The sequence below is a fragment of the Hippichthys cyanospilos genome, chromosome 1, assembly GCF_059441005.1.
Source record: "Hippichthys cyanospilos isolate Australia breed blue-spotted pipefish chromosome 1, RoL_Hcya_1.0, whole genome shotgun sequence".
Classification (NCBI taxonomy): domain Eukaryota; kingdom Metazoa; phylum Chordata; class Actinopteri; order Syngnathiformes; family Syngnathidae; genus Hippichthys; species Hippichthys cyanospilos.
In genome coordinates this window covers 30744270-30763736 of record NC_142369.1, presented here as the reverse complement: position 1 = coordinate 30763736, position 19467 = coordinate 30744270, and the positions used below count along the sequence as shown (strand labels likewise).

At 38.8% G+C, this 19467-nt stretch overlaps 2 protein-coding genes across 2 annotated transcripts in view; one reads left to right on the top strand and one right to left on the bottom strand.

Moving 5' to 3' along the window:
- Positions 1-159: 159 nt before the first annotated feature.
- On the bottom strand, positions 160-17879 carry golga3 (golgin A3). The gene is made up of 24 exons (XM_088431570.1): positions 17831-17879; positions 16708-16948; positions 14613-14891; positions 14157-14269; positions 12737-13452; positions 12543-12651; positions 11785-12091; positions 11445-11647; positions 11209-11346; positions 9934-10095; positions 9387-9755; positions 9116-9193; positions 8329-8592; positions 8153-8247; positions 7596-7812; positions 6158-6301; positions 5825-6022; positions 4599-4715; positions 4365-4504; positions 3588-3720; positions 3254-3376; positions 2959-3123; positions 2464-2630; positions 160-1557 (listed from the first exon to the last, which is right to left on the bottom strand). The coding sequence occupies exons 2-24, from the start codon at positions 16826-16828 to the stop codon at positions 1368-1370; spliced, it is 4548 nt and encodes a 1515-aa protein (XP_088287696.1). The 5' UTR covers positions 16829-16948; positions 17831-17879; the 3' UTR covers positions 160-1367.
- A 1092-nt stretch (positions 17880-18971) lies between these two features.
- The window catches only part of LOC148430086 (uncharacterized), a 30435-nt gene continuing 29939 nt past the window's right edge, over positions 18972-19467 (top strand). Inside the window, exon 1 of the mRNA XM_088418197.1 lies at positions 18972-19103. Within this exon, the coding sequence (XP_088274323.1) occupies positions 19023-19103 (81 nt within the window). The 5' untranslated portion in view covers positions 18972-19022. The remainder of the gene's footprint in view (positions 19104-19467) is intronic.

Sequence of the window (19467 nt, the reverse complement as noted above, 5' to 3'; positions counted from 1 at the left end):
GACGTTTCTATTTAGAATTTACCCCAAATTTCTATTGGGCACCAATTAACATGTTTCAAGTATATTTGATTTTGTCTCGAGATGACCCCGTCCCAGTAAATGAATAAATAAAAATAAATTCTTCAATTTTAATAATGTTTGAAAAACATGACTGGAAAGTTTGAAAGATTCAGAACAGTATATTTAGTTGTTGAATTTTAAGACATTCCCTTTAAAACACACAAGCATACTGTAATTCAGAGATCATTCAGATTAAATTATATGTACCCATCAACTACATTAAAAATCTCCCTTATTGACGGTACCACGCAAACTGCAAAATTGTGTTAGTATTACGAACAGCATATGCCTAGAAACCTTTTTGTAACGTGTATTTTCTTTGCAATATTAAACAGACTCATTTACAATCATAAAAAAGAAAAAAATATATACTATATATATTATCGCCTGAAAGCAAATCACTTAACGCATTAGTCATACAACAAGCGTAGTATATGACACTGTAGACACCTTTTATGTTAAATAATGAAGAAAAAACAAACAAACATGGAGACACACCTGCATTAAACGGTGACCATTTTGCGACATGCCACTTGCTTTTAGTTACTGCTTCACCAACGGACATGTCGATGAAAAGTGGCCGGCATACTAGAAGCGTTTGCACATACCCTCAGCAAAATAGTATATGCATTTAACCAGAGTCCATGACAGTCTAGTAACAATTACTTAAGGCTTCATCTCCCATATACAAACAACAGCCCATGCTTAACAAGACACCCCTTACATAATTGAGACTTGTGTTGATGTAAGTTTGAGAACGTTTACAATAATGACAAGGCAAAAAAAAAAAATAATTCTAATTTAAAATTAGTGCATAAGACCTTATGACAAGGGGCAATGATTTTTCCACCACCAGCTGCTTCCCTGCCAAAGGAGTAACCCTGTTAGTTAAATACTGAATGACATCAGCCAAGTACAGGCACAGACAAAAGGAAGAGCAGGTCTTAGCCATTGTGGCTTACTCAAATCTCTTTACATACTGTCAGTTAATCATCAGAACTGATTCAAAATGATGAGAAGCTTTCTTAAAACCTAAAGAGCTGATAAAACATGTACCTGGACAAATTAAAATATCAGGGTTTGTTTTGGTGTGGTTGCAAATCTGTATTTCTTTGACTTTAATAAATAAGTATCACTAGGGCATAACAATATAAACAAAGGTTTTTAAAAAGTAAATAAAGCTATAGAGTATGTATTACTTTGCAAACACACTCCAGTGATGATTGGAGGAAATAAACATGGAATAAATGACTAACAAATTTGTGGATAAAACTCCACTGTCATCACAGCCTAACAAAAGTTTGCTTTTATGACTGCTGCTTTTCCGCTTCGTTGTTTTCTGCCACTGCGTTGCTCAGCTGCATCGATGTATTAGAGATGTTGTTTTGCAGTCCTAGTTGAGCCAGTCCTCCTTCCGTGTTTGGGAACGAGCTCATCGACTCATGCACTGTAACCGTGTGCTCCTCCATTTGCTTTTGGAGGCTGTCCATCTCCTCTCTGTCAAAAATTAGGGGGCAAAATGTCACAAAGCAAACTACCCCTGGAATGTGTTTTACATTACGTGCAAAATGCAGATTAAAAAAAAAAAAAAGTGTACTCAATCAGTGGTTCGCAAACTCGGGTCTGCAAAAAGTATTTGCAAAAAATTGTAATGTGGTATCATTAAAAAAAAAAAAAAAAAAAAAAAAGACATACATGTACCACAAACCAATTATCTCTTTACATTAGGGCCTATTAAAATCCCATAGGATTCTGATTTACAACCTCAGCGCATCGTGAAGTCACAAAACTGCTTGCTTTAGAACCACCGTGCTACACTGTTGGATCCCATTTTGTTTTTGTCTTGGACAAGAATTGTCCCTAAGTACATGTGATGTCAAAATTCTAACACTGTTGATTAGTATTGGCATAATTAATTAATAGACCATTGAATATGCCTATGTAACTGGCTAAAATCATGAATGTGTCTTGTTTAGCGTGGTAATAACACAGATATTATAGCTCTCTAGTTTAATGACAACCTTGTCAATAAAAAAAAGGATTTACTATTGGAAATGAAACGTGAAGACAAACTCTACAAGCAAGTCATGAAAGTCTTTCAGAGGAAAAAAGAATGGATTTTGTACTGAAATAACCTCGGGACCAAAACAACAAACAAAGTTTGATTATTCAAACATCTGTTTTAAAGTTGTCTTGCGAGTGAAAACCTCAACCCTTCGGGGCAAGGCTCCTATACGTACGATGAAACTGGTTCTGAGTATTTAATAAGTTGACAAGTTCAAAAACAATATATAAAATAGATGCACACTAATGCTTGTCAAGTTTAACTGGGATAAGAATTAGGGGTCCGTGGACCAAAGGATTTTGAGAACCCCAGGATGAGAGCACAACAAAGTATCTTACCTGAGCTGCCGCAAACAGTTGTGCAAGTTGTTGAGCGGCTCCTTGTTGACCGACGTTGATGGTTTTAGTAACTCGTCAAGTAGTGAGGCAGGAACTGGGCAGTCTGGGATCTTTACTGGTGTCACTGGGTTGGATGTGGTCCCGTCACTCTTCAACTCCATCCGTTGCTATTGCAACAATATCATAATTGCGGAGCTTTGTTTTTGCTTTTCAAAATAAATGAATACATGTGCCCTGCTGGCCAACAACTGGGTGCCAATGTGACATTAACAATATTTCTCCATTGTACATTATTGTGTTGAGTACTGGTTAGTCAAGTAGATTGATATCACCGGTTTTGAGAATGTGATTATTCTTTGTATCACAAAAAAGCAGTAGCATAAATAACTATATATAGCTAATTTAATATGCCAAACTAATATTTATACTTCAATTTATTCCATTCCAATCACATTGAAACCCAGTAACTCGAAGTCGAGCAAAATGCTGCATCACCTTCCTTAGACGGTTCTGTTTGAGGTCCTGTTTGAGTTGCTGGTTTTGTAGCAGAACAGTCTTCATGCTGTTCTTCAGCTCACCCAATTTAGCTTGGAGCATAAACTTGTCCTTTCTTGTCCCATTCAGCTCCTCCTGGACTGTTTCCAACTCTAGCTTTATGTTCTGTGACAGAGAGGAAAAAATAAATCCACCCATTTGAAGAAAAACATTAATTACTGCTTTGCATATTCATTTCCATGTCAATGTTTATAGTGTTGCCTAAATTCATATTTTTAACTTCAATAATACATGCCTGCAAAGCTGTCTGCAGAGTGTCCAGCTCCCTCAGCTTGCATTCCTCCATCATCTCCAACTGCTGCTTCTGAGACTCAATCTCCCTCTGTCTTTGTTCCACCTCCCATTTCAGGTCCTCAACCTGTCAGTTGTCATTCATTCGAATTTGGGCATCACATTGGTCACAACACAATTGAACCATTTAACGTTTGAATTTTATTAATCGTATCAATCGCAGACAGCAATACTCTTGTTTTTCATTCAAATTAGATTAAATCTTGACAAGCCTAATGGTAGTAATCTTCTCTCCACGGTTCGTAAACAATAATAATAAAAAAAAAAAATCTACACACCTCTTGGTTAGTGAGGGGCTTCTTTGATAGCTCTTCATCCAGTTGTTTCTGGAGAATCTGTAGGTGAGAATGGGCTTCAGCCAACTCCTTTTGGAACACCGAGATCTCCTGAGCATGCTTCTCATCCTGAGATCTGTGGACAATAGTATAGTATAGTATAGTATAGTATAGTATAGTATAGTATAGTATAGTATAGTATAGTAAAACCTGAAAAAGAAAACAACACAAAAACGTACTTTCCACTGTATATATGCTTCCCTTTGAAAATACATCCATCAGTGTTCTTAGTACCAACCGGTATTTAATTGGACATGTGTGGAAATTCATTCATGTCATAAATGAAGGAACATGTCTTACTATAAAAATTATTATTATTTTTTTTTACAATTATGTTTTTGATAAACCTGAAATTTAGAAAAAGTCAATTTTATCAATGGTGCAGTGCTCCTAATAAACAAGTAGACTCCATGTATGTGGTAAGCTGTGTGTAAATCTTTCTGTGAAAAACGTTTTGACGAATTTGATGCCACGTTTTGTGAATCAACTACAGCGGGCCCCCATGTTATGAGATTAATCCGTTCCGCGGTTGGGCTCGTAAGGCGAATTCATCGACGGCGGGCAATCCAAACCTATGTTATATAATTAATGCGTTTAGAACCCCAAGTAGAAACATCCAACTGGACATTCGTTGGCTGAGCATTTTTTTGGGCCAAGAGCCCGTTTTCCACATTTACTGTGTATAGCAAGTTACCCCCCTTATTATACTATTGTGCTTACTGTAGCTTTTGGGCTTCATGTTGCAGAGCTTTGACCAAGTCCTCTTTGGCCTGCAGGTCTTTCTTGATCTCTGATAGTTCCAACATGGCAGCCCTGTAGTGCCTCTTATTGTGGGCTGCTTCAGCCTTAGCTGTTGCCACCTAGAAAGACAGATTAAACAATTAATAATAACAAAGGAAGTCATCAAAGTATAAAGAGGAAAGCTATTATGACTAAGTATCAAATGATTTGTACCTGTTCTTTAAGATCTTTGACTTTGGATTTCTCCTTCTCCAAGGCAAGCTGTAGCGTTTGAACCACCTGCTTCATTTGTTGGTCCTCCTCCTCCTTGCGTTTCAGAACCGCTTGAACCTAAGTCAATACAGGAATTACCAAACAATTAGGAAGATGATCTGTCATGCTTGTTTCATACATATTATATATATATATTATATATATATATATATACACACACACACACACACACACACACACACACACACACACACACACACAGTGGGCCCCCGGGTTACGAACTTAATCCGTTCAGCGGCTACGCTCGTAACTCGAACTGCTCGTATGATGGGCAATCCAAACCCATGTTAATTCGTGAATGCGTGCAACGCGTGCAAAAACCTTAGGTAAAAACATCACGACTTTATACACATATTAAAATTGAGTGACATTATCTACTGTACAGTTAAATTAAATAACATATACAAAGGAAAGAAAAACATTTACAATTGGAACGACGTGACTTGAGCTGGGTGGAGGCGGAGGGGAGCAGAGACCAACGCGCAAAGTCATCACGGCGACACAGATATGCTATTGCTCTTACAATGTCACAGTCACTGTTTCAATCACGGTGTCAGTCATGGAGATGCTAAAACATCATCCTCTTACTTCTTCCTTTACCGCTACTAATAATTTTAGAAGCTATGTCTAACAGATAAAGTTTGCAGTCTTCACAACATTCCTCCCGACCAGCTGTGCCATCAAGCTAGGGTGACCTTAATCGACCAATAGCATATTGGCATGTCCGTGACTGACTGATACTTATTGGCATTTTTTTTTTAAACGGTTGGAATGTATTGCCAATTTATTTAAAAAAAAAAAAAAACACATTTAAACCAATGACAAATCTTTGTCCTGCAATCGGCACATTTAATTTCATGTCAGCTGTTTTCCCTTTAGCTGTACAAACACTACACTAAAATGGTAATATATTTAGACACCGTGACTGAGACAGTGACTGTGACATTGTAAGAGCAATAGCGTTCACGTTACTGCCAGAAGAGTCTACTGCTGATTTTGTTGACGCAACTGCTTAGTTTGTTGACGCAGTTAAGCGAAAATAAAGTTACATACACAATGGCCGGCATGTCGAATTGCTCGTAAGGCGAAAGGTTTGTTCGTAAGTGGGGGACAATACAGCGCACATAACACTCCAATTTAAAAAAGATTTTCATTTCAAGCTTTACCTGCAAGTTGAGCTGTACAAGGTCAGCCTCTCGCTTTGCTAACGCACATTCCAGGATACTAGCATGTTCACGCAGTGTACTGTGGGACTGTGTCAGTCCTGCCAATTTTCCTTTTTCATGTTCCAACTCTAGTGCTAACCTCTTGTTAGCGTCTTCTAGTTTTCGGATCCGCTTCTTGAAACATCGTGACTCCTGAAGCTATTTTTTTTTTTTAGGAAAAAAACAAAACAAAAACAAACATAAGAAAACCCCAGATATAAACCAGTAAAGAAACCAAAGAAAATTCTAAGTGAATTTTGTCAACATGTTAACACAGTCAACATATTTGCCCACCTCATCTTCTAACTCAAGGACCTTCTCCTGGTATTCCTCTAACTCTGTGGAAGTGAGGGTAATGACTTCCTCAAGCTCCTTTTCTAACATCGCCTTGCTTTTTGTCACAACCTGGAGTGCATTCTGAAGGGATTCAATCTTCTCCTGGAAACAGAGAAGAAACAGAACTTATTATTATTTGTATTCAGCAACCGCAATTGCTGACTTTTTTTTTTTTTTTTTTAAACACACAAACTACAAATAACAAATGTTTCAAGTTTCATACCAAAGCAGAATTCTCATAGATCTTGGTTTACATAATCTTTATGATCGTGGACAAACAAATAGATTTACAAAAGTTTGAGAACATATTCACAGCAGTTATTTACTTCATACAAATGCGACATCTACATGTGCACCTCAGTGGAGTTTTCTTTCTTTGGGTAATTTGCACATAGAATTGGGCCTAGTGCCCCTCCCTGTACACCGTGGTGGGACAGAACCAACCAAGTCCCAGCCAATCCTGGTGTTATCCCTCTTTTGCATTAGGACTCAGGGCGTCGAAAGCGCACGCAGAGTTTGATGTTGCGAAATCAAAGGATCCTCACTTATCCACGCATCACACTATGTATCCCTTTTTGAATGATGACTATGCATGAGTTGATCAATAAATTTAAAAACATGTTGTTAATTATTGTATGACAAAATAATTCAGGAGGATTGTCAAGTTGTTGTCAAATGCAGACCGCCCAAACTTAGCTTATCCATCCATATCCCCAGCCATCTAAAAGGCAGGCAGTAGAGCGGGTCGACCAGTAACTGAAGCGGCGGTCGTTCGAATCCCGTTCTGTCAGAGTCACGTGTTGTGACAAGGCGCTTCACCCTGGTTGGAGGGTCTTGCGCAATATGGCAGCCTTTGTCAGTTTCCTCCAGGGCAGCTGTAGCTACACAATATAGTATAAAATTCACTGGTGTGTGTAAGTGTGTTTGGTAAATGAGTTGTCAGTGTAAGCGCTTAGAGTACTTGAGGATTTTAGAAAAGCACTATTTAAGTGCAATCTCCATTTACCATTTAGACTAGACCTGCGCTGATACCAGATTCAAGTGGTGCATGTGAACCAAATTAAGGCATCTTGTGTTAAAAAAAAAAAAAAAAAAGTCCAATTTGAAAGTTCCCAAGGATGCTATCCCACTGTACGGTTTGCCATTTACCCGAGTGAGGAGGCGCTTTTGCATGTTTTGCCAAATGCTGAAATAAATTATTTCGAATGATCCTGCCAGCCGTACTAAGTGCTTTTTGAGAAGTGTCTTTTGCTATTAATTGGTAAGGCTTTATGGATCTCCTCCCTCTCAATTGCATGATGTGTAATACTGTAAAAAAATTCAAAAAGTACAGTAGCACAGTCCAGTAAAAATAAAATACTTCAATTTATGTTCAGCTCTGTCAGGCATATTATACCTGCATGATGTGGTTGTTTCCACCATCAGACACCTGAGCTTTGAGCTTAACCAGCTCGGCCTCAGTTGTCTCTTTGTCAGTCAGAGCCTCTTGCAGCCTCCTACTCAGGATGCTCACAGCGTTCTCGTACGCCTTGTGTTTGGCCTTCATCTCCTTCTGAGCGCTGGTCAAATCTGTCCCCAGCCGCTTCATTCGCATTTTTTGCTCTGAGATGGCCCTGTTTCAAACAAATAAATGCATTAAATCAAAAAGTTGCAATTACCATAACTCAATGTATACAACTTTGCAACATGTCAGTTGCAAAGTGAAGTGCACATCCTTGATGGTCTTTGTGATGTCGCAAGTCAGGCAAATTCACCTTCTGATAAAGAGACTTTCATTCAACACAGATACAATGCATACAAAAAGAGTGTGTAACAGGACACAGCTACACTTCTTGTGCAGGAAAAAAAAATATTTAATTAATTTAGAAATAAAAAGAGATTTTTTATCATGGTCTAAAGCAACTAGACAGAAATTATTCAAATGCCACTTTGTTTATGAAGAACATGACTCACTTTTGGGCTTCTGTTTCCATTTTCTCCACCTGTTTCCTAAGATTTTCATTCTCTTCTGTCACAGCCGCCAGCTGACTCTGATCAAACTGCAAGGACTGTGAAGGGAAACAGCACATTAAAAAAAATAATACAATCAGTGGCCCGCACTGAAGAGAGATTGCAACACTTCTAGTGACCTGGATCTGTGTTTCGAGCTGGTCTCGCTCTTTCTGAATGTCTTGCAGATGCCTTTCCATGTTGTTCATCTGCTCTTGGACTCTGAGAACTTCTTTCTGTAGCCGAGCCTGCTCCAAATCAGCCTTTTGCTTTTCACCTTGAACGTCCAAAAGCTCTTGTTTTAGGTCCCTCATCTCAGTCAGAAGACGTTTTTTAGTAGACTTGAGCTCACTAATCAATTGGTCTTTGGAGTTAGCATCCCGACGGTAGGCTTCCACCATCACCTGTGAAGGGGAATGTAAGATCGTTCATGTGTTTTTGCTCATATTTGCAGGGGATACATCAGTCAAGTTAGCTCAAGGTAAGCTAGCAGAGACCACACAGGCTGGATAATTGAGGCCTTCAAATTTCTGTCAGCCGCTCCTTGAATCACAATGAGGAGTACTTATCATTTCTCATTTTGTCCATTCTAGCTGACAGACATCCAGCACCACAATACATCTTCCCATGTAAACATCAGCACTGGCAAGAGATTCTTACAATAACGTTTTGTAAAATTAAATGCTCTACTTTTTTCAACTGTTTCAATCAACTTAACTGACACGCTCCATTTTTTGAAGCAAAATAAAATGTCTGGCTCAATTTGGCCCACTATTTACAATATTGCCAAGGTTTTTTCTGGTTGTCATGATTAAAAACGGTGAAGCGTTTTCCATGAAAAAAAGTCAAAAAGTTTGTTTTTTTCCTCTCTCACAGAGTTGACAATATGTTCATCCAGCATTTTGGTAACGAGGACAGATTTGTTACCTTTTGTTGTTGGAACTGCTCCTTCACCTTTTGAACTTGTTTCTTCAAGGAACCATTTTCTTGCTGTAGTTTTTCAATCTATAACAAAACAAATGCCTATGTATTATATCACTTCAAAAACAAACACATGAATATTTAAAACAATTCAGCAAAACTAAAACAAAAGTTACGGCCCCAAAAATATTTCAGTTAAAAAACTCAAGTATAAAGTTAAAAATGTCACTATTCGACTTAATGTTGCTGTACTCTAAAGTACAGATCTAAGTCATACCTGATTGGTTTTGACCTGGACTTCTTGTTTGAGATGATCCAAAACATCTGAGGCCACCAAAACATCTTCTCCAAGCCGTTCAGCATTTTCATCAAGTTGACTTTTGTCGGCTCGGGCCGTCTGCAATGCTACCTCCAAAACAATCTTCTCATTCTGGAGGTACTGGATGCTATCGTCTTTGCTATTGCTCTCCGCCTGCAGCTCAGCAAGCTGGGCTTCCAGTTCAAGGTATCGAGCCTCGAGCTGGTTGATTGACTGCTCTTTGGTATGCAAGTTCTCCTGAGTGGTGGTAAGCTGACGCATGAGCTCCAGATGTTCTTTTTGAAGAGACTGGAGCTGTATGTCCTTCTGAGAAAGGTTCAACTTCATCTAATGAATACAAATCAAGGTAAAACCGAATTGGTTGGCAAGGTTGGGTAAACAGGAGTCAGTAAAGTTCAAGGTGGGATAAGCAAATCACATTTACAATACAGCTACTAGCACAAGACATATTGAAGAGGTCAACAGATTATATTGGAAGAACGACGTTTAAAAAAAAAGCAGCTACCTGTTCTAGCTCCATTTCCAAGTTACTGGCCGTGTTGGCTAATTTCATTAAATGCTCTCGTTCTTCCTCAAACTCTTCTAGTTTGTGTTGCAGATCATCCTCCACCATAGTCTTGGCATCCTGGATCTGCTTGTAAGCAGCTTCTTGAGTCATCATGTCTGCCTACAACGCAGAGAGTCCATCACATAATGAATTTAATCAAAGCATGATCTGAAAACAACAACCTCCATTGTTAAATAACAGTCATTTTCACCGCTGTAGATTTGTCAGTAATATGCAAATATAGACATGTGGGGCATAATCATAAAAGATTTATGAAAAATCCTAAATTAAATTAATTTGGACTTTGGGGTTTTGACACTTGTGCTAAATCATGCACAGCATGACGTGTTTGTCACGAGTTTTTAGTGCTTTTAAAGTAGCCTATACACCCCTGTTCAAATACCAGATGAGAGCTAGATGAGATAGATTTATTTGTCAGTCTATTACACATAACAAGCGCAACAAAACATATTTGTTGCATCAGCTCTGCGAACCCTAAAGAATAACAATAAGACAGGGGAAAAATCTAAGAAAACACAAAACTTTATCACATACAAATAACAGAGGCTTGTGCTATTACAAATCTAAAACAAACACCACAGGTCCACCCACTGCACAAAATGAGCTTATGCTGTGAAAGAAAAAATGATAAAAAAAGGGAATAGGGTATGTCATTGCAAAACTTTCTGCACCATTAAGGTGACCTATACCTGTATAATTCAAAAGAAAAATGATGTGGAAGAGAGAATATTGAAAAACTACATACAGGACCTTCAGTGTTAGTGCAAAACGAGGCTACAGTCAGTGAAGAAAAGCCTACAAGAACAACTGAACTGTACTTGTGGTAGGTAATCAGAGACGTTTCAATAACAGTAGAAGCAGTTGTGTGCCAACTCCCAGTGAACACATTTGAATGGGATTAGTTCATCCTGAGCAGTCAATATAGTCTATTGTGAGAAGGTATTGCACAACTAAGAAATATTTTTTTTCCCCCTCTGCCGTCCTCACATTTGAATATTTTTTTTAGTTTACAGAGTTTGAATGTGACACGGTGGTAAAATTGTTTGATATATTTTTCCCACATCAAAAAAAAGTTGCCAATTGAACAGGGGTGTGTCAACATAATATCCACTGTACAAAACTTTTCTTATCCTCTAATCGATACAGATATGCTCTGTTGTGTTTCAACATACAGCGCATCCAAAAAAGAAAACCAGGTCTTTATCAACATACTTCAATGCTTTGTAGCTGAACAGCAATACGTTCTTTTTCTTTGATAGATCGGTGTTTGGTCTCGGTCAGTTGGTTGGAGAGGGTAACATTTTCTAGCTTCAGGTGTTCGAGAACACCAGTCTGGGTCATTTTTCCAGCCTAGGAAAGAGGAAACATTTTACAGCGGGCAGACCAGTTGTTTCTTATACATTTTGAAGTATGAAAGACAAAAAAAAAAAAAAAAAAGTCCGTTTTACCTGCATGTTAGCCATTTCACTTTGCAGCCTCACTCGGGCCTCTTGAGCCAGGCCTAGCTGTTGCTGGTACCACTGCCTGACCTGCTGGAGTGAGTCAATCTCTGCCTGTGAGGTTTTCAGTCGACTCTGAAGAGTGCTGCGCTCCAGCTGGACATGTTGTAGTTGGCTCTGAAGCCCACCCATCTGCTGTCGCATTTCCTGGACTGTAAAACGAATGAAATGTACGTTATTACTTGATGTATATTTATATTATGTGTATCTATCATTATATTAGGCATGGGTCAAGGGGAGCTATTTAAATATAAAAATCAGGATAGTTTTAAGTTGACTAATGTTTCACCTGTATTGTCTCTTGATGTGAGAGTATTTTGCATTTCCTCCACCTTCCCCATCAGCCTGTTGTATTGGTCTTCCGCCACATTCAGGTCGTTGCATAGTGATGCCAGACTGGCATTTTTGCTTTCCAAATTTCCCTGGAGTTCCACCATTGCCTTCTCTAGTTGGCTACAACTCTGCCGCAAAGTGCTGACTTCTGATGTAAGGATGCTCTGCTTTTCCTGACTAAATTGAACCTCTGCCTTCTGAGCCTGCATCTGAGCATTTACGGTGGCAAGCTGGGCCTGGAGCTCCGTCTTCTCTTTTAGAGCCTGGTGGGTAGGACAAGATTTCAAGAATATACACTTATTGATCCAGTCTTTGAAAAGTTGCAAGTCAGTGTTTGACAAAACTTATCAGGCCAAATCTTTATTGACCTTACAATACTAACTCTGGCAGGTCACACAGGTAGAGGAAAGGACTTTTTTCACGCAGTTGCCAAGAAATGAGAAAGCCTACTGTTCTTGAAAATGTCTCGGTTTTCTCATATGCAAAACTGAATAAAACAAAATATTACAAACCTCTCATTATAACAGTAGATTTATAGACCAATGTAAACTACTGGAATAATAATATTGTTGAATCAGCACACGCCTGACATTCAAACCGATGCATCTTCACTTTTGTTAAAGCAGAAAATTTGACACAGCTCTTTTTTTTCTTAATCTATCACTTTTTGGCCATAATTTTTAGCTGGTCACTGCGCATGCGAGTCATACGAACCTGGTTGGCCTCAGATGACAAGGTTTCCAGTTGGCCTTCTAGTCTAATTTTTTCTTTCATCACCTGCAGCACTTCATCATGGCCCATTACAGAACTCTCTAAAGAGACACTGAACAACGTAAAAATGTCTGTGTTACTAAAGTTACAAAAAGAAAAACCTTGTTTAAAACAAATCTGCATGATATCAATTATACCTGCTGGAGAGGCTGTCTCTGCGGCTGCGTGGTTCTCCAGAGCCTTCTTGCTCCAATTCCAGATTTTGCTGCTCATCACTGGCTGCTTGCAGAACTTCATGCAGGGAGGGAAATTGACCCATGGCCTCAGGGGCAATCTCTCGCCCCTCAACAGTGTAGGTCCCCGACTGTCTATTCATGGCAGCAGAGAGCATGCTGTAGGTTCCCCTGGTAGACACACTGCTGTAGGATGAGCTGTCACTGTCATTGCCATCATTTCCAGGCCTTTCTCCTGATTCATCACAGTCAACCTCAGGGGCACTTTCCTCAACCTGGGGCGAAACCCCAGATTGCCTTTCTACATCATAGGAGCCTAATTGTGACGTCATGCTGACCTCGGCTACAGTAGATACTGTGCTAATAGTGGACTGGGTGGAGACCATGGTCTTGTCTACACTCTTTATTCCACCTCCTCCATCACCTCCACCCTCATTCTCTGGAGATTTGTAGTCAGCCAAGGAGTGGATCTTGTTTGTGCGGTAGGATCTGGATTTCTTCTCCTTGGTGAGTGGAATTCCTAAACTCCCCAATTTAGGACCACGGGGCACACTGGTCCTCAGGAAGGAATACTCCTTGGTCATGGCAACTGCATTGGCCCTGGGAAGAGCCTCAGGATGCAGCATTAATTCTGGATCCAGGGTACTGAAAGGTCTGCTTTTCAGTGTGCTGCGATTAGTCTAAAACAACAACAACAAAATGGTGATTACACTAGTAATATGGCAATTTTCAAGCTGTCAAGTCTGCCGTACCCCATAAATACATCAAACTTGTAAATAGCAAAACATTCGAAAATGCCTCAGTTAAATGTCAGACCTACTGTATGGAAGAGATATTCCTGGAGGTGCGACTGACAACTAATTTAAAAAAAAAAAAAAATAAAAAAAATCGATTATATTATAATGCAGTATTTGTTTACAAACCTAAACTTGTCCAATTCCTCAGTTTTCACCTCTCAACAGGAAATAATCTTGATTTATTTAGTAATTAAAGAAAATATTGTGTTCATTCAAATGAAGACATTTACAAACATCTGCTTTTATTTTAGAAAGTATGTAATGATCAATATTTTAGCATATTTTGTGAGAGGTAGCAATATGTGTTGTATCAAAATGCGCCCCGCTCACCTGCATGTGAGATGGCTGTAAAGATGATAGTAATGAGTCTGATCTAAAAAGGTCAACTTGATACAGTATTTAATGACCTTAATTGGGACATCCACTAACAATTGGGCTTAAAAGTTAACATTTTTTTTAAACTTCTAGTTTTTATCTTTTGTTGTTAGGATACAATTTTTATTTTATTTACCGCCACGAGGGGGGCGCAAAATGTTTTCTTCTTTAAGGGCTTTGAAAAAAAAATAACTGAGTATCGCTACACCAACCCTCTCTTTATGTTTTTGCACTCTGTACTGTTTCAGCTGCTCTTCCAGGCGCCTGCGAGCTTCCAGACGAATCTTCTCCTCATTTTCCATCTCCAACGAAGGCTTCTGGTTGGCTAAAAAGCAAAAACATTCATCCAAAAGGAATCATTAGAAGCTGGTTGAAATAATATACTCATGAATCACTGCAATGGCATTATGTGAATATTGTGAAAAGAGGCCAACTGTGAATCCCTTCATGCAACCATGAAGAAGAAAAAAAATAAGAAAAATATGCAATCACACCTTTTAATCAACTTTAGGAGTTGAGCCAAATGAATTTGCTTGACTCCATCTTCCCAGAGGATAAATGCAAAATAAGTAAAGATTGTGACTTTAGTGAAAAATGTCATGGTGTAAAGTGGGGTGACGAACAGACACAGCACAGAGGGGGCATTCACTCAACAAATTTATGCTTACACAAATCTGTCTCCTGCATAGGCATACTGAGTCTGAGTGACTGCAATGAATCACCCGTGTGACCTGTGACTTCAGCAACAGCCTGCTCACGTTCAAGCATCATGGGTTGATTATCAGTCACATCTGGGGAACCCTCGGGAGTTTGGGTGTTGATTGGGGAAATTGTGTCCTGCAGAAGGGCTGTTGAAGTAAGGGACTTATTAGCATGGGCGCTCCCAGTAGCAGCAATTCCTTCTGACATTCTGTCTCCATTTGGCATCATATTCGAGCTGATGGGGCCTGAAATAAACGAGTCCCAAGGAATGTGACAGTGAGTCATAGTTTGTATTGTGGACAGGAAAGCAAAGTAAATGTGATTCTGTTGGCAAACAGGCTGAGCAACTTTGATAAGAGCAGCGCAAACTAATTCAAACCTCTGGTTAGAAAGTCAATCTCTGCTGCACAGCTATTTTTTTACATCTAGCTCAACCATAAAACAACATACTGTATGTGTTTGGTTACTAATGTTAGAATCTGACATCGTACATAAGCAAACTTAGATAAAGGCTTAGATAAAAACTGGGTATTGTAATGTAAACCAATAAAAACAATTGATTGTCTGTATACTGAAGGCCAGGCTCAACACTGTACTTGTTTCACCTGCAAATTTTGCCAACTTAACAGTACACGCAAGTAAAAATGTCATCCAGTTGCTTGGCACAAGTACATGTTTAATTAGTGGTGCAGCGGATCATCATTGATCCATGATGGATGTGACAACATTGATTTAATTTTGATGTGACACGCACCATTATAAGACATGCCAAGGAAGATTTAGCATCTTAATGTAACACACTGCCAATGCACTAGCAAAGGCCAACTTACAAAGGGGCCGTATCATGAAAAGTAAACTTTTTGGAGCTTTTAACCATGTTACAATGTCAATTTCTCCCCCTAACTCCCCAAAATGTTATTTTCATTAGTTAGTTGCAAGTGTTTCCTTCATTGATTTATTTCTAAGCATTACTTGACTATTTTGCGCTCTCGCCCTTGCCTCACCCAAGTAGATAAATATGAGTAGAAGAAAACTCGTGAAGACAGAAGTATTTTGTACCTCCCCTGCACTGCCCCCATACCGCCCATGCAAGAGTAAATACATGCCAACCTTTGTCTTTCAGTTTGGTTTCAGAGTTGAGGAGGAGCGATTTTGCACCGAGTTGACCAAGTACAGCAACGTTTCATTTATTAGTTACAACGTTTTATACTGTTGAAAAAGCAGAAGTGGCGAAAAAATGTGTTTGGGAGCACACAGCCGGAAAATCAACGTCAGTGGTAAATACCGTAATTCCCCAAATAAAGGACACACCTGTGTATAGGCCTCAACCTTAATTTTAGGGTCAAATTCTGGTACTTTTTGTTGTTGCCGTGTAAAGGACCAACAGTTGGCGAACTGTTGCAGAGAGTTCAGTTTGAGTTGATGTAAATGTTTACTTCATATAACATTTCAGTGTGCAAATCATGAGTAAACTTGGGCAAATACAGTCATTCTCTACCTTGCAAAACAAGTGCCAGCGCAAAGTTAGTGCGGAGCTCTACCATAATTATTAAACCATTGTTAGAAAATACTCATTCAGGACTCGACCCTGATAGAGTGGGGTCCATACACCTTATTGGAGTGCACCAAGCACAGCCAAATTTTCCCAATATAACTCAAGGTGAAAATGCTAAAGATTGTCTATCAATATATGCCACACTCTTAAGTGACCGATCTATTGAGAAGTCCATCATTCATTGGCGGGACAATGTGAGTTATGGACAGACTCTAATCCTTAAAAAAAAAAAAAAAAAAGAGAGAGAGAGAGAGAGAGACTGGTTAGCGGTCCCAAACATCTATCAGTTGGTTATTCCAGTTTCCAGGTATGCAAGTTATATTTTCCTCGTCAGCGAAAGAAAGACAGAAAGACAGAAAGAAAGACAGAAAGAAAGACAAACAGACAGACAGACAGACATACAGACAGACAGACAGAAAGACATTTTGGTCCAATTGTGAACATGTGGTGTAATATGACAAAATAACAAACTAATCATATTTCAACAATAAAGCATCAGCACTCACCATTGTGAATTTCTGTGGTTCCAGTTGGATTCCCTTCAAGGTCCTGTTGCTTCAAATGTTGGTCCCTTTCAGCATCTTGGAGTTTCAAATTGTTGCGATCTTGATCAACATTGATCTCCATTTGAACAGTAGATTAATTTTTAATGTCCATTGCTTAAAAACATTTCTTCTGGGTCCTCATTGGGAAGCAACTCGATACATGAAGGCAGGTGTTTTCCAAGATCCGGGAAGCAATATAGTTCTGAATAGACAAATAATGTTGAGTGTAACAAATGTATGGATGACACTGGGAAAATCTTCATGTTACAGACCAAGCAATGCCTCTTCCGATGTGGCAATAATGACCAATGCAAAGCCGGTTTAATCTAAAACGTAATCGTGTAAATAGATCATTTGTTAAGCAGAATACGTTAACATTTAATTTATTAACTTTCAATTTACTTTTAGTAACTTTAATTGGCAACACTGAAATAGAACGGTAAAAAAGTATGACTGTGTAAACACCACATGTTAGGGATTACGTGAAACAAGTATATATTGTTTATTCGTGGGGAATTATCACCATTGCAGCGAACAAGCGATACATCTCCCAGCAATTGATCAACACACGAGCTGTAATTTAGAATTGCAAAATAAATAAACGGGAAAATCGCAATATCGGTGAAAAATAAGAAGTACGGACCATTATGGTCATATCAAATCTTTCCGAACTGCATTGAGAAGCAAACGCTAGTTTCTTTTACGTAGAACAGCTGGCGTTAGCATCAGAAAACAACGACAAAGTCCAGTGAAAGAGAACAGCAAGGTCTTTTTTTATTTATTTTTTGAAATTGCAACTACATCAAAGACGCAGTTCATAACATGCAGCCATATACAGCTGTCGGTGCTAGTTAAAAAAAAAAAAAAAGCTAGCTACATGTTTGCAGAAGGCGACCTGTCAAGCTAATATCAAAGTTGCTAACTCAGTCGCTAGAAAAGTCAGAGGCCGTGTTTGGATTACATTTATAAATCATCACAAAAACGGGCCATTCGAAGCGTTTGGTCTACTTTGGTTTTACAGCCTATGCTTCGACTATAAAGTGACAAGATCAATAAGCGCATTAAAATCATAATGAAAGCTCACCAAACCAGCTTCGCCTAATACTACGTGGCTGTTTCCGTCCCTTTTTATGTCCGACTGGAAACAGCGAACGCAAAAGCATCGAAAACATTGTGTAATGTAACATAATTTCAAATACATACAGTATATTATATTATCTCATAATTTTATACTATAAATTAATTTGTAGACGGGGCTTGGGCAACATTGCTGTGCTGTTCACTCTATCATTCAAAAACCAAAGTCATGTTTCAATATGCATTCATGGTAAACTTACTCCGTAAAATACGATTTATAAATACGTAACTGACTCACTAAATTTAACAGTTGACGTGTAAATAAGGGGGTTGGTTTGCCTCTAATCATGTGCACTAAAACGTTGGAGTGGAATATCGAAAACAAGACACCATTAGCCATAAAATAAATAGCACAATTTGAAAAAGTAATCCGAAATTTATGGGTTTTGGTGCAAATATACCGTCAAATACTTCAAAACGGGGAAACGCACAAACAGTCCACGTATCGTAATTGAATTACAGTACATTCAATGCCAATATCAACGGTGGCACCATCTAGTGGGATTTTCTAAAACAACACGTACAACGAAGTACGGCACATTGCGGTATATTTTACAGTTTTGTAAAAGTAATTATTTTGGCACGAAAATAGCTATTTTTATCTGTTGGTTTTCTGACCCCGCCCCTGTGTAAAATGACACTACTGCAGGGTTGTGCAATATATGTTTCTATTAACCACCGCTGTAAATTAAACATTGTTTTTGCCGACCGTATTTGCTGTTGTTGTTTTTGAGTGCTTATATTGACACGTGTCTTCTCAGGAATCTACTGTATTTTACTCATTTTATGATGAAACTAAAATTACATACAACAAACGTAGAGCCCAGAAGTCAATTAGTTACAGGTGCCGCAATCTACCATGCATGTTGTATGAACTCATTTAGAATGTTGAGAGGAACAACACAACACAAATATGTAAAGAGCAATGTAAAAACGCATGCAATCTTTGTGCATGTTTCAATTTGTTGTTTTGATGAAGGATTTGGCCAAGCCACATTTTAGTACTGAAGTATAGGGGTCCGGTCCTATGTTGGCGTCATGAACGATGGAAGCGCGCTCCCGACACTTCAGGTGAATGAAAGGGAAGAGTGGGACACGGTTCAGTGTGCGTCGCTTTACGTCGAAACAATTGGAGAAAAATGACTAGCATTTCGTCGCTTGGGGCGCATGTTTTCATGACATCTTATCTACTCTGCCTGATGGGATGCGTTGCACAGAAAGTAAGTATGACCGCTGCAAAATATATTGTCATGTTTTAATCTCTGCGTTGAGTATGGTGCGAAGTGGCACCGCGGACGCATTAACTTGAACTTCGTTAGCCAATCTTTACATTGAACCACAATCTTTTACGATCAACGGCTATCAACGAAATATTCATGTCCTATGTGTTTGTGTGTGTGTGTTTTTTAACACTGTAGTTTGAGGATCGGTGTGCAGGCGGTCATGGAGTTCACGTTGGATTGAGAATAGGAAAATTCTTATGAGTTGTTCATGAGTTTATTGGGTTTATGTCGTGCATTCGAATTAATTTAAATGTTAGGTCCTTACAAAGTGTGAGGCCATCATTGTATCATTGCTCTTATT

What these genes read in the sequence shown, in the direction of transcription:
- golga3 (XM_088431570.1), bottom strand. Translation starts at nt 16,828, where the DNA reads ATGGAGATCAATGTTGATCAAGATCGCAACAATTTGAAACTCCAAGAT. An exon ending in TCCAGGTCAAAACCAATCAG is followed by an intron (nt 9,194 to 9,386) that starts GTATGACTTAGA and finishes GTTTTGTTATAG; the next exon opens with ATTGAAAAACTACAGCAAGA. An exon ending in CATGAAGCCCAAAAGCTACA is followed by an intron (nt 3,721 to 4,364) that starts GTAAGCACAATA and finishes TATTGTCCACAG; the next exon opens with ATCTCAGGATGAGAAGCATG.